The sequence below is a fragment of the Euleptes europaea genome, chromosome 12 (genome assembly GCF_029931775.1).
Source record: "Euleptes europaea isolate rEulEur1 chromosome 12, rEulEur1.hap1, whole genome shotgun sequence".
Taxonomy (NCBI): domain Eukaryota; kingdom Metazoa; phylum Chordata; class Lepidosauria; order Squamata; family Sphaerodactylidae; genus Euleptes; species Euleptes europaea.
The window spans coordinates 32,309,101-32,322,307 of NC_079323.1; the positions used below are offsets into that span (position 1 = coordinate 32,309,101).

Genomic DNA, 13,207 nt, shown 5'->3' on the forward strand with positions numbered 1-13,207 from the left:
TCTTTTATCTGTCCTATTATTCCTAATAAAGTATTACTGCTTCAGAGCTGCCTGCCTGGACGAGTTTGCTTATGGGATGCTAGGGACAGACGCCTGAGCCTGACAATACTAACCAGGGCTGACTCTGCTTAGCTTCCCAGATCTGATGCGATCGGGCTAGCCTGGGCCATCCAGGTCAGGGTCTGCTCATTCATATGACATGTTAAATGGGAAAGACCCCTTTTTTACAGGACCGCATAGGGGTGAGACAAGCTCTGCCCCCTCCTTCACCTATGCTCCAGTTTCCCCCCTACTCTGGCTCCAATACTAGAAGTGAGCTGGGTTGTCAGAAAATTGCTTCAAACAATTAAGCTCAACAAAGTAAGGCAAGGATGAGGTTTAGCTCCCCTCATCTTTCCACTCCATTTTCAGTACGTAAAAGATTAGACTCTTCCACTCCACTTTACATATGAATGGCAGTTGTGCATAAATAGACACGGATCAGCACAGATCAAGTAACAGCAGTTTCTCAAGGATACCTGGGCTTGAGAGAATCGAACTGGAATAATATGGATCCATTATTATTATTATTATTATTTTTTGCTTTACAGGTAGACCTACAAAGGGAAGTTCTAATTACAGGGATTCAGACCCAGGGAGCCAAGGAGTTAACAAAACACTTGTATACAAAAGAATATTTTATTGCGTACAGCAAAAATGGGAGAAGGTGGATTGCCTTTAGAGGAAACAGTACAGGGGCACAAAAGGTCTGTATTCTTGCTGGATTTGAAGCGCATACTCCTCCTACTTTCCTCACCATCCCTTCAGCTTTCCCTGTTCGCCTTTCCTTCCTCCACTGCTGCCCCAATCAACTCTCCTTTACGCCCTCCCCTCCTGCCAGCTTCGGCTCTGCTTTTCCCCACCTCCACTTGCCACCACTGCTGCCAACTGACCTTCTTACCTGTTTGAGTGGTATAAGGTCCCTCGCGAGGCAGCACTTCTGGGTGTCAACCGGAAGTGATGTGCCGCGGTGTGTAGGCACGCATGCACATTTCCCCACTGACCCTCAGCTGGTTGGTGGGCAGGGGGATGGATTGGCAGGCGTTTGCCCACCACCACCACCAGTTACCTGGCAACCCTATAAATAGGTAACATAAATTCCAGTCCTCATCTGGCTAAAGGTTGTCGTTGTCATGGTAGGGGAGGGCCCATGGCTAAATGGTAGAGCATCTGCTTGGCATGCAGAAAGTCCCAGTTTCAGTCCCCAGCATCTCCAGTTAAAAGGATCAGGCAGTAGGTGATGTAAGTAGACAACACTGACTTGGATGGACCAATGGTCTGATTCAGTATAAGGCAGCGTTGTGTGTACAGCCAGCCATGTAATATAAATATAATGCTAAAATAATTGCTCTGATTGTGCAAGAATTATATCTATCTCCAGTGTAGATACAGATGTTCATCTAGCATGTGCATTTAAATTGCCACTATTTCATGCATCTGGGAAGCTGCAGGATTGGGTGTTCCTCAAGGCAACTTGCAGTCCATGATTTGGAAGCTTACAGTAAAATGAACAACGATTGTATAATTATTTAAAGATATTTTTCCTTTAGTTTTTTGAAGGTAACTCTGATGGCTCGGGGATAAAAGAAAATCACATTGATCCTCCTATAATTGCTAGGTATATTAGGGTGTATCCAACTGCATGCTATAACAGACCTACCCTTCGCATGGAATTGCTGGGTTGTGAAATAGAAGGTAAGGCATGGAAATTCATTTTACTTATTTACTAAGATGGGTGTCACATAGCCAGTGTGTCCTGGCTGCTGTTTCCTGATGTTTCCAGACTCTGGCAAACCATCTCAGATGTGTATTGCCCTGTTGGGAAAAGCGTGGATTTGCCCTGAAACATTTTTCCTGTTTCCCAAATCATGTTGTACCTTCAGGGGAGTTTGGAGCCCAGTTTACCTATATTAATATAGCAAAGGCTGTTATTTGGGGCTGTTCTGCTTTCCTTACTACATTTTTTACCAAAAAGGTAGAAAGAGAATTGCAATTCTTCAGACTTACAGATATTTTGTAACTAGCTAAGCTATACTGTACATGCTTGTCTGTGTTATTTAGGGCAGATATCTCCCGCTTTTTATTTCTTGAACTGCATCGTTATGTTCTTTGTGTATGTTAAATTCCAAGTTTAGAGTAGATTAGAGTTATTAGACTAGGACTGAAGAGGCCCAGGTTCCAATTCCCCACTCAGTCACTATCTCTCAGCCTTACCTACCATAGCAAGAGATGGAGGAAGAGAAAAGAACCACAAGTGTGACTGGTGATCCACGTGCAGTAGGAAAGGTTAAGGCGCTCTTGCTAGATAATGCTATGGGTGTACAATACTCACTTTCCTGTCCTTATGGCAGAAACAATAAATAAGAGGAATAAGGAAGATTTTTAAAAAGAGAATCAACAACAGAAATGTGGTTCCCAGACGGGGGTAATACATGTTCCTAGAGATCATTCTGATGGTTTGATGTTTTGATGTTTTGATGACAGGCTGCTCTATGCCATTGGGTTTAGAAAATGGGGCAATTACGGATGCGCAGATTACAGCCTCCACCTATAAGAAGAATTTTATAAGTTCATGGAAGCCATCCTTTGCCCGCCTCAATAAAAAAGGGCGGGTGAATGCCTGGCAAGCAAAGGTAAAGATTAAAACTGTGCAATTAAAACTTCTGCTGCTGATAGTGAACAAGCAATATACTTTTCTTGTTTGTTTGTTTGTTTAAATGTCTTTATGGCTGCAATTGAAAGAGGGTCTAATCCTTAAACTAGCCATTGGAGTACAATTTACTTTCAGCCCACCCTTATTTTAAGTGATCGATACGAACTGTTCAAAGCTAAAAAAAACCCATTAGAGCCAAAATAGCAATCAGCAATCAAAAAACGTGTAACTATGCATTTACTTATCTTTCCCAATGCTTGCTGCTTGACCCCTTTCAGCTGGAGATATCCGGGATGGAATTTGGGAGATTCTGCATGCAAAGCACGTGCTCGGTCACTGAACCACAGTCCCATCCCAAGGCTTCTTTCTTCAGCATGTGACCATTCCACTAGAAACCTAGGGTTGGATCCATTTCCATGGGTACTAGGATTCCCACCCACTGAGCATGATTTCCTTCTTTATAGAAGAAGAGTCGGTTTTTATACCACACTTTCCCCTACCTTTATGGAGTTGCAAAGCGGCTTACAATAGCCTTCCCCTCCCCTCCCCACGACAGACACGTGAGGCAGGTGGGGCTGAGGGAGTTCTGGAAGATTTTGGGGAGCATTTTGGGCTGCCATTGAAGTGGGGAGGTGTAAAAATCACGCTCCATGGATGGAAGTCCTTGCCCATGGAAAAGTCAGTCTGGATCCAAGCCTTGGCCATTTGAACTCACCATCCAGTGTTCACTCTCCATATGCTTTTTCAGCCTATAGTAGCAGTATCCATCCATGGATCCTTTCATCCTTTCATTATAATTCTCTAGCATTGAACATTTCGGTGGACCTCATAGGATTATTTGCATATTTTGGATAGTTGCCTGTTCCGCTGTTAAGTTACACAAATGTGATTATTATAATTAATTCTGCAGTCAAACAACAATAATCAGTGGCTGCAGATCGATCTCCTTCAACCTAAGAAGATAACAGCTATCATAACCCAAGGTGCTAAATCGCTGACTACTGAAATGTACGTGAAAACATTTTCCATCCTTTACAGCGATAATGACTCAGCATGGAAGCCCTATTTGGACAGCTCAACCTCCATGGAAAAGGTGACATTTTCTCTCTTTATATGCTTTTAGTTTAAACTCAGGAGCATGTTAAGCTTCAAGAATGTTAATATCCTTCCCTAACATCTGCAAATAGTTAAGTCCCTAAGTGGTATGGTTGCCATCCTCCACGTTGGAGTTTTCTTGGAATTACATTTCTTGGAAAGAAGGCGGCTGAGGGGAGACATGATAGAGGTCTATAAAATTATGCATGGTTTGGAGAGAGTGGACAGGGAGATGTTTTTCTCCCTCTCCCACAATACTAGAATGCAGGGTCATCTGCTGAAGCTGGAGGGTGAGAGATTCAAAACAGATAAAATGAAGTATTTTTTCACACAATGCATAGTTAAATTGTGGAACTCCCTGCCTCAAAATGTGGTGATGGCTACCAACTTGGACGGCTTTAAGAGGGGAGTGGACATGTTCATGGAGGAAAGGGGTATTCATGGCTACTAGTTAAAATGGCTACTAGTCATGATGCATACCTATTTTCTCCAGGATCAGAGGAGCATGCTTATTATCTTAGGTGCTGTGAAACACTGGCAGGATGGTGCTGCTGCAGTCATCTTGTTTGTGGGCTTCCTAGAGGCACCTGGTTGGCCACTGTGTGAACAGACTGCTGGACTTGATGGGCCTTGGTCTGATCCAGCATTGCTTTTCTTATGTTCTTATGTACATCTGATCTGCAGACCACATAAATCACTTCCCCTGGAGAAAGTGGCAGTTTTGGAGCGTAGACTCTATGGTATCACATCCCTGCTGAGCTCCTTCCTCCAAACTCTGCCTTTCCCAAGGTCCAACCCCAAATCTTCAGGAATTTCCCAATTTAACACGGGTTGCCATTACAGTAATTAGATAAGGTTCTTTTAATGAGTAATATATCCTAGGAGTATGCTTGGCTTGGAAACTCTCAACATACAACCATTTTGTGGTTGGCTTTGCCCCTTCCCAGCAGCCATTTTGAAGCAGCACTTGCTCCCTGTTTTCAAAATTCAAAAATCCCCACAGGTTAAATAAGTTAGGGGACTCTTGCAGTAGCTAATATTGGGTTCACAGAACAGTCCAATGGTCTGACTCTGCATGAGGTGGCTTTGTACGTTCATATTGTTTAGAGAAATGTCATGATCCTAGGCTTGAGGCTAGTGAGTAGAGCAGCATGCATAGGGTTACCAGTCAGAGCCTGGCAATGAAAGGAGGGGTGGGGGTGAAGATATGGGGGTATATTGGAGACGTCACTACATCACTTCTGGGGGAAACCTGAAAGTGATGGAGGGTATCTCTAGAAATCACCAGTATGGTAAAACCTCTCCAGTAAAGCTCTAGAACCAGAGTGGTGGCAGCCAGATAAAGCCTATGCCTGCTGTGGGGCTGAAGTGGGCAGGAAGGAAGAAGGGTGTGTGTGGAAATGGAGGGATCCTTGCAAGGGTCATCCCATATGTAGCAAACTGCACGGCCCTGCCTCTTTCTGCAATATGAAGGCAGACCTTAGAGTTGCCAACTTCCAATTGGGGTCTGGAGATCTCTCAAAATTACAACTGATCTCCAAACCGCAGATATCAGTTCCTCTGGAGAAAATGACTGCTTTGGGGGGTAGACTCTATGGCATTATGCCTCACTAACATCCCTCCCCTCCTCAAACTCTGCCCTCCCCAGGCTCCACCCCAAATCTCCTTAGTTGGCAATCCTATTTGTGTAAATCTGAAATGCCCACTCCTTCAAGTGTCCTGTTGCAGGAATTCCTTGCTATATGTTCAAATGGCATGCATTCGTTTTACCGCCCCATTTATATAACCATTTCTGTTTACTTTCAGGTGTTCATGGGTAATATTAATAGTAATGGACAGATCAAGAACTTTTTCAGCCCACCTATATTTTCTAGGTTCATTCGAATTGTTCCCAAAATGTGGAATCAGAGCATTGCTCTTCGAGTGGAACTATTTGGTTGCAATATTTTCTAGGAGTTGGGACAGGGGACCGTCAGATTAAGAAGATCCAGAGCTTTAAGTCTGCTGTGTCAAAAGAATAAAACAACTCTTCTCATGATCCTCTGGTGTATAACCAAAGCACTTTCTGCTGTGGATTGGAAATACCTTTGCAAATAAATATCAATTGAAAGACATTTTGTGGGTATTATACTAAAACGATTATATAACACAAGGAACATGTGAGAAATTATCAGAGGAATCCTAAGCAGGTCTACTCAGGTCCATTCAATGGGGCTTACTTCCAGGAAAGTTTTCTTAAAAGAGTTGTGCTGTATATTTGCCATTTTTACATAGAATGTGTTCCTTACCACCCAGTCCTAAGCAGTTACATGCATCTCAATGGGTTTAGAAAAGTATAACTCTGCTCAGAATTTACTTGTTAGTATATTAACACCACAGCTTTGATCTATATCTGGGTTTCTTCCCTCCCATTCTCAATGCAAATTGCTGGCTGTCTTTTGTATTTTCACTGCAGCTAAGTTTGCTTGTGAAGCTAAGCAAAGATTGTATTATTTTATGACACCAAAGAATTTAAATAGCTATTAAATCAAGCTGATGAATCCTTTTGCCAGAAATACTTTCTGTTTTAGAGATACTTTGCCTAATATTTTGCAGTGAATTACTGTTAGTGTAATAATCTATTACATGATCACATCCTTGTACCTTTCCCCCCTGATATATCCCACCTGGCTATTGTTAGATGGATATTGGGCTGCATTGACTTCCTCAATCTAAGAGTTTAACAAATAGGAAATTACACTTTTACAGGCCACATCAAATCACTGGTTCTGTTGTCTAGGTAGGATAAGTTCTCAGTATTGCATAGAAGGCAATAACATTGCCAAGGTAAACAAAGGGAGGAACTCTAGACGAGTAAATCAATGCTCAGTTGTTTGCGCTTCCAGTAATTACTGCCTGATTCAATAAATATGGGTTGGAATGTACACTGTACCTTGCAGAAATGATCCTTCAAGCTAACACAAACAGTTTTGTAAGGTTTATTTCCCCAAATCCATGTCCACTTCTTTTGAAATGATGCACAACTGGAGGACAAATCTTTCCTAGGTTTTTTCACTGTGAAATATTTTTAAAGATCTTCCTTTCAAAAGGATGTTCTTCCCTCCAGGGAGCCACATTTTTTAAAAAATAAAACAAGCAATGCAATCAAGGTAGGTCTAACTGGGAAAAAGCCTGATACCAAAGAGTTGGTGCAACATCTTGAAAAGCTACTGTCTTTCTCTCAGCCTACCCTTCCGAGGCTATTATACTGCTCTGAGCTTATTGCACAAAGTGTGAAAAAATACAAATTATCTCTGAAAGAGCTTTGTCTAAGATTAATTGTCCTCACCTCACACAATTGCACCTATGTGCCCATTATTATTTTATTAGCTTCTAAGATGTTCAGTGCCTTTAGCACTATCCATGATATCCTAGTGTGAGAAAGAAGAGAAGAGGAGATTTGTACTGGGATAGGTTATGATCTGAGGAAGTTAAGGGAGTTAGAAGTTAGATTTTGAGGAGTTTAACATGATTGTGAATTGAAGATCTGAGGAGGCACCAGATCTTTGATTAAGTTTCTCTGCCTGAGGAACTGAGTGAACAAAGGAATACACCAGTGAGGTTTGCTAGGTCTGGTGTGAAACTTAGTTCCAGCATCAGGGTGTTGTGCTTATATGAACACATGAAGCTGCCTTATACTGAATCAGACCCTTGGTCCATTGAAGTCAGTATTGTCTACTCAGATCGGCAGTGGCTCTCCAGGGTCTCAGGCAGAGGTCTTTCACATCACCTACTTGCCTAGTCCCTTTAATTGGAGATGCTGGGGATTGAACCTCGGACCTTCTGCATGTCAAGCAGATGCTCTACCATTGAGCCACAGCACCTCCCTGCCTATATATCAAACCTGCCTGAGGGAAAGTTTTCCTGAGACATGTACCATTTGAAAGCTACCATCCCACAACTCCTGGTTGATTGTTAATATTCACCCCAGTTTGTGTGTGTTTTTCTGAATAAACATTTCTTGTTGACTTCTAACAAGCAAACCATCTTGTGCCTGTCCTTATTCCTCAGTTTTCTGTCCATGCCCAGGTGGGTTTATACCCAGGCCCAGATTCTAGCCTCTCAAATTATTTTATATTTCCTGCCAGGAGCCCTGGTGCAGTGAGGTAGGCAAGAAGTTATGCGATGGTGGGGAAAATCCTGTGGGGTGGTTGTGAGCTCCAGGAAATCTACCACAGTCCCATTTCTTATCCAACTCAATTAAACCAGAAGTAGTTTACAGTACAAAGTAACATATAACCTAGAATTATGTGATTGCTTTTATGGCTGTTGCTCCTCTATTTCTGCTGTGTATTCAGGCACTGAGTAGACTTCATGCTGAATCAGATCATTCCTGAGGTGACCTCACCTAAAATCTGATTCGGCATGAAGTCTACTCAGTGCCTGAGGTGATCTCATTCTGATTCGACACTTGCAAAATTCAAGCAGAAGATTATTTGGAAAGACTGGTGGAAATACAATGAGCCATGGTCACTCCTTGGAACCACTGGATGGGAGACATTCTTCACAAGATTCACGCCAGTTCTGTGTAACTTGAGCTTTTATGATAATAGGGGAAGGTTGGTGGCTTTTTATATTTCCCACTTTTACTGCCTACATAGAATGCAGGGGCAACCCTGGGAACAATCATATGATCTTTCTTTCGCCTCTCTTTATCATTGGCCCTTTGTCCTCAGTGCTACCTCCACCAATTTCCTTCAGGTCACTATTGCCTCCAGAATACTTCCCTCGGGTTTCCCTGTTCTTACCCTGCTATTGATTTTTCTTTCAGCCATCTTAGTTCCAGGTCCTCTTCCCACATAAGCTTTCCAACCCTGAACTTCTCTGCTCATCCAGTAGCTCCGTGGCTTCTGTTATTCTCCCCTGGTCATCTGCAAGCTTCCCTTGTCATTCTTGTCTGATGTTTTTCCCCAGTCAAATTGAACTTTAATTTCTTCATAGATGTGGCACTTTGTGTACTTTATATTGTGGACAGTTTTATTCTGAATCATTAGAACACTAATGAAATCCCAAAACATCAAAGCATGTTTTCCTGATTGTATCATTAAATGTGAACTTTGGATATGCTACCCACCCCCCTGCCCACCCACTGCTGGGTATACTGGACTCCACAGATTAATTATTGGGGAATATGACCTTTTGTTAGCAATTTCAAACTAAAGAGTGGAGAGAAGATGGATTCAAAACTCTGGGATAAGGATGGACAACATGTGAAATGGGATCAAAATCTAGACCTCTGGTCATCTTTCATGATCAGCTATTCCAGTCGTCATAAAGACCACCATGGTTGAGCAATGTCATATCTTTTTGCACTGAGTGAAATGCAATTCAGACTTCTTCTTTAGCAATTTATTTATTTACTTTGTTTATACCACACATTTCTTCCAGTGGGGACCCAAAGCATCTTACATTGGTCTCCTCCATTTTAACAACTCTGTGAGGTAGCTTAGGCTGAGATTTTGTGGCTGGCCCAAGGTCACACAGTGAGCTTCCATGACAAAGTGGGGGTTCATACCTGGATCTCCTAGATCCTAGCTCAACACTGTCACCACTACACTATGCTGGCTCTTAAAATGTGTTCCATGGCCATTGTCTATTTCCTATGGTCAGCTAACATCGTTCTTAATTGCCCTAATCAATAAAACCTAAATATTTTGGTGTAATATAAAAGTCTTGAAATTCACTGACTGAAGGTCAGTTAGAGCCCAACAGAGATGGGGGGAAAGGTATCCTTGCTGAGTCTTCTTAAGGGAGGCTGGGTGACTATTACTCTTAGGAAAAGGCTAATTCTTAAAGATGACTCCAGTGTTTTCCAGATGAACATCCACAGTGACAATACAGATTTTTTAAAAATATGTGTTAGGCAGGCTGCAAACAGCCACCACATGATAGGCAAAACAGTCATGAGAACTGAAGGGAGAGGAGAGGGAAGAGCTGATGCTGTATTTTACACCCTCTTGTTACAGTTCTATTTCTGAACATTCAAGTAACAGCTGCATGAGAGATAGCTGTGGGCATGTTCTGCAATCACAAGGCCTAGATGGCAGAAGATCCTTTCTGATCATAGGACTCACAGCTGATGCTTTAAGGAAGACAACGGGCAACAATGGACTTTAAGCAAAAACAACATGAGTTGTCAGGATCTAAGGGGAGAAGACAGTTGGTCCACATATTAGTGATTACAGCAGGCCTTTAGAACCCATGCTGAAAACGGTTTCCAGGACACAGCTCAAAAGCCTGAATATATCCAACATGAACATAAGTAACTGGTAATCCATCTCTCCGTGTCCCAGTATTATCTTCTAAATCATTCAAGATTGATCTCAGATATATACATAGGGCTTGTCTGACCAGCCTGACAATTGGGTTGGGGCCCAAGAAGAACCTTGGGGGGAAACCATCTGTGAGACTGCTGGGAAGGAAGGTTACAGTAGTAAGGGGAAAATGGTACCTTTCCTTGCTGGGAAGCTCCCTTACACCAAGGGTTCCCTGGAAAATACCCTGGTAACCCACCACTACCACTCAGTACCTCCAGAGAACATCTAGACTGTCCTGCTGAGAAAGCCCTCTTCCAGCGCAGTACTAGAACAATAACAAAATAACTTATCACCAACCTGGTAGCACCCATGCAGCCTAGCACATGGGGAAGAGATTAAGAGAACTACCCCAGAGAAAATGATTGTACTAATTGAAGCAAAGAAAAAAAAAGTTTTAAAAAGGTTTATTGTAAAAAAGAGAAAACAGATTAGTGTGCCAAGATGCTTTCACACATAGGTTTTGCTCTGATTTGATGTCCAAACTGGAGTGGGGATTTTGGGGAGCATTCATACATCATCCTCTAATTGTTGGTTTTCCATGTTTCCCCCCACTTTGCTGCAGCCTTTCTCAAATCTAGGTCACTTCCACATGGGTTGGGATTCTATTGGGAAGCAGTTTTTTCCTCTGCTTCTACACAAAATCATTTTGCTTCTGTTTCCTGTAACACTTCCCAAACCTACTTTGCTGTGATGTTTTGGGGAAAATCACAACAAAGTTGGGGGGGGGGAGCACTCATCTGAATCTTCCTTGCCTCAGTCTCCTGTGGCAGCAATTCCCCTGCCACCAAAGGGCATACTTTTTAAATCGGCAATTAAATACTGCTATATCATTGTAAACATTCTTCTTCCCAGTTCTCCAAAATCCCAGCTTTCATTGTTTTTAAGAAGTAACTCGCTAGCCCCTTTTGTTGTAAATGTAAGCGTTCTCTTTTATATCTCCACAGCAAAAGGGGGTAGATAATTATTTACACAAAACCTGGTAATTCAGAGAACCTGATAAGAGTGATATGACATTATAAAGGTGTAACAATATTCAACTGCCTTTTTTTTTTTAAATGTAGAAAATGTCATAGGATCTTTTTGGAAAAAATTGCAGATCTTCTGGATAGGGTTGCCAGCCCTGGGTTGGGAAATACCTGGAGATTTTGGGGGTGGAGCTTGAGGAGGGCCGGGTTTGGAGAGGGGAGGGACTTCAACGCTATAGACTTCAATTGCCAAAGTGGTCATTTTCTCCAGGTGAACTGATCTCTATTGGCTGAAGATCAGTTGTAATAGCGGGAGATTTCCAGCTACTACCTAGAGGTTGGTAACCCTACTCCCGGACTTAATTGATATCCAAACTGAAGAGATCAGTACATCTGTAGAATATGGCTGTTTTGGAGGGTGAACTGGCATTATACACCATTGAAGTCCCTCTCCAAACTCTGCCCTCCCCAGATTCCACACCCCCAAATCTCCCGGAGATGGCAACGCTGTGCTATAGCATTATAACATGTATCTCTGTGTGTGTGTTAAGTGCTGTCAAGTCGCTTCCGACTCATGGCAACCCTATGAATGAAAGTCCTCCAATGTGTCCTATCCTTAACAGCCTTGCTCAGATCTTGCAAACTGAGGGCTGTGGCTTCCTTTATAGAGTCAATCCATCTCTTGTTGGGTCTTCCTCTTTTCCTGCTGCCTTTAAATTTTCCATAACACGTATCTAGCCAAACTCAATTCCCAGTTTTCATTTTTTTATTTATTTAAAAAGCAAGTCTTTAAGTATGCTGTCTGCTTTATATGGGACCTTCTACAGACGAAGCAGATGCCCTGGCACAAAGCCATACGAATCCCCTCCCGTTTACATCTAACATGATAGACAATTCACAGTGGGTAGCCGTGTTAGTCTGTCTGCAGTAGTAGAAAAGCGCAAGAGTCCAGTAGCACCTTAAAGACTAACAAAAATGTTTTCTGGCAGGGTATGAGCTTTCGTGAGCCACAGCTCACTTCTTCAGATACAGCTAGAATGTGAATCCATCTGTCTTTAAGTAGAGGAGAGTGAATTCAGACAAGCATTAGTATGTAAATGTTAACAGTATGTAAATGTGAATAGCAGGCGTGATGGGATTAGGTGTGGTATGCAGAAGCGTCTGTGATGTTAACTTAATTTTTTAATGGGACCATGGATATTATTTGATCTAATCCCATATTTACACTTTCTATTAATTTTATATTAGATGTTGATTTGTTAGATAGGATAAGAATATGTTAATTAAAATAGTATTGGGGTTAGCTCTGTTAGCAAAAGTTTATACAATTTATTTTAAGATAGAAGAGGATGGGGGGGGGGGGAGTCAACTTGCAAATAATGTAGTAATATTGGTTCTTGTAGGTTATCCGGGCTGTGTAACCGTGGTCTTGGTATTTTCTTTCCTGACGTTTCGCCAGCAGCTGTGGCAGGCATCTTCAGAGATGCCTGCCACAGCTGCATCTTCAGAGATGCCTGCCACAGCTGCATCTTCAGAGATGCCTGCCACAGCTGCTGGTGAAACGTCAGGAAAGAAAATACCAAGACCACGGTTACACAGCCCGGATAACCTACAAGAACCAATGAACTCTGGCCGTGAAAGCCTTCGACAATAATGTAGTAATATTATAGATTTTTAGCATTATTAGTTTTTGTTAATATTGGATACTATGATTTTATGTTGATATATTAAAATGAGAGAATAAAAAAAATATTTTTTTAAAAAAGAGTCTGTGATGTGCAGGGGAGAGATGGGCGTGGAGAAATCAGCATTGGTCATGAGCCGTGAATGCAAGGTCTTCAAGGTCATAAAGAAATCAGTACTGGTCATGAGCCGTGAATGCAAGATCTTTAAGGTCATAAAGAAATCAGCATTGGTCATGAGCCATGAATGCAAGGTCTTTACTCAGCCCAGGTAAATGCATTGTCTTTAGTTTGAATAGTAACTGTAATTCAGCCGTTTCTGATAGGCAAGGGAGCCAAAAGGGGGCAAGAGGGACCACTCCTCTTTCGGGGCCAATCGGCTGGCCTCTCCCACCCCTGCAATCCAAAGGGTGCACG

General features: G+C 42.3%; 1 protein-coding gene across 1 annotated transcript in view; it reads left to right on the forward strand.

Moving 5' to 3' along the window:
- F5 (coagulation factor V) overlaps positions 1-5,740 on the forward strand; it is a 49,711-nt gene extending 43,971 nt beyond the window's left edge. Inside the window, exons 21-25 of the mRNA XM_056858464.1 lie at positions 591-746; positions 1,590-1,734; positions 2,524-2,672; positions 3,603-3,785; positions 5,594-5,740. Of these exons, the coding sequence (XP_056714442.1) occupies positions 591-746; positions 1,590-1,734; positions 2,524-2,672; positions 3,603-3,785; positions 5,594-5,740 (780 nt within the window). The remainder of the gene's footprint in view (positions 1-590; positions 747-1,589; positions 1,735-2,523; positions 2,673-3,602; positions 3,786-5,593) is intronic.
- The last annotated feature ends 7,467 nt before the right edge of the window (positions 5,741-13,207 follow it).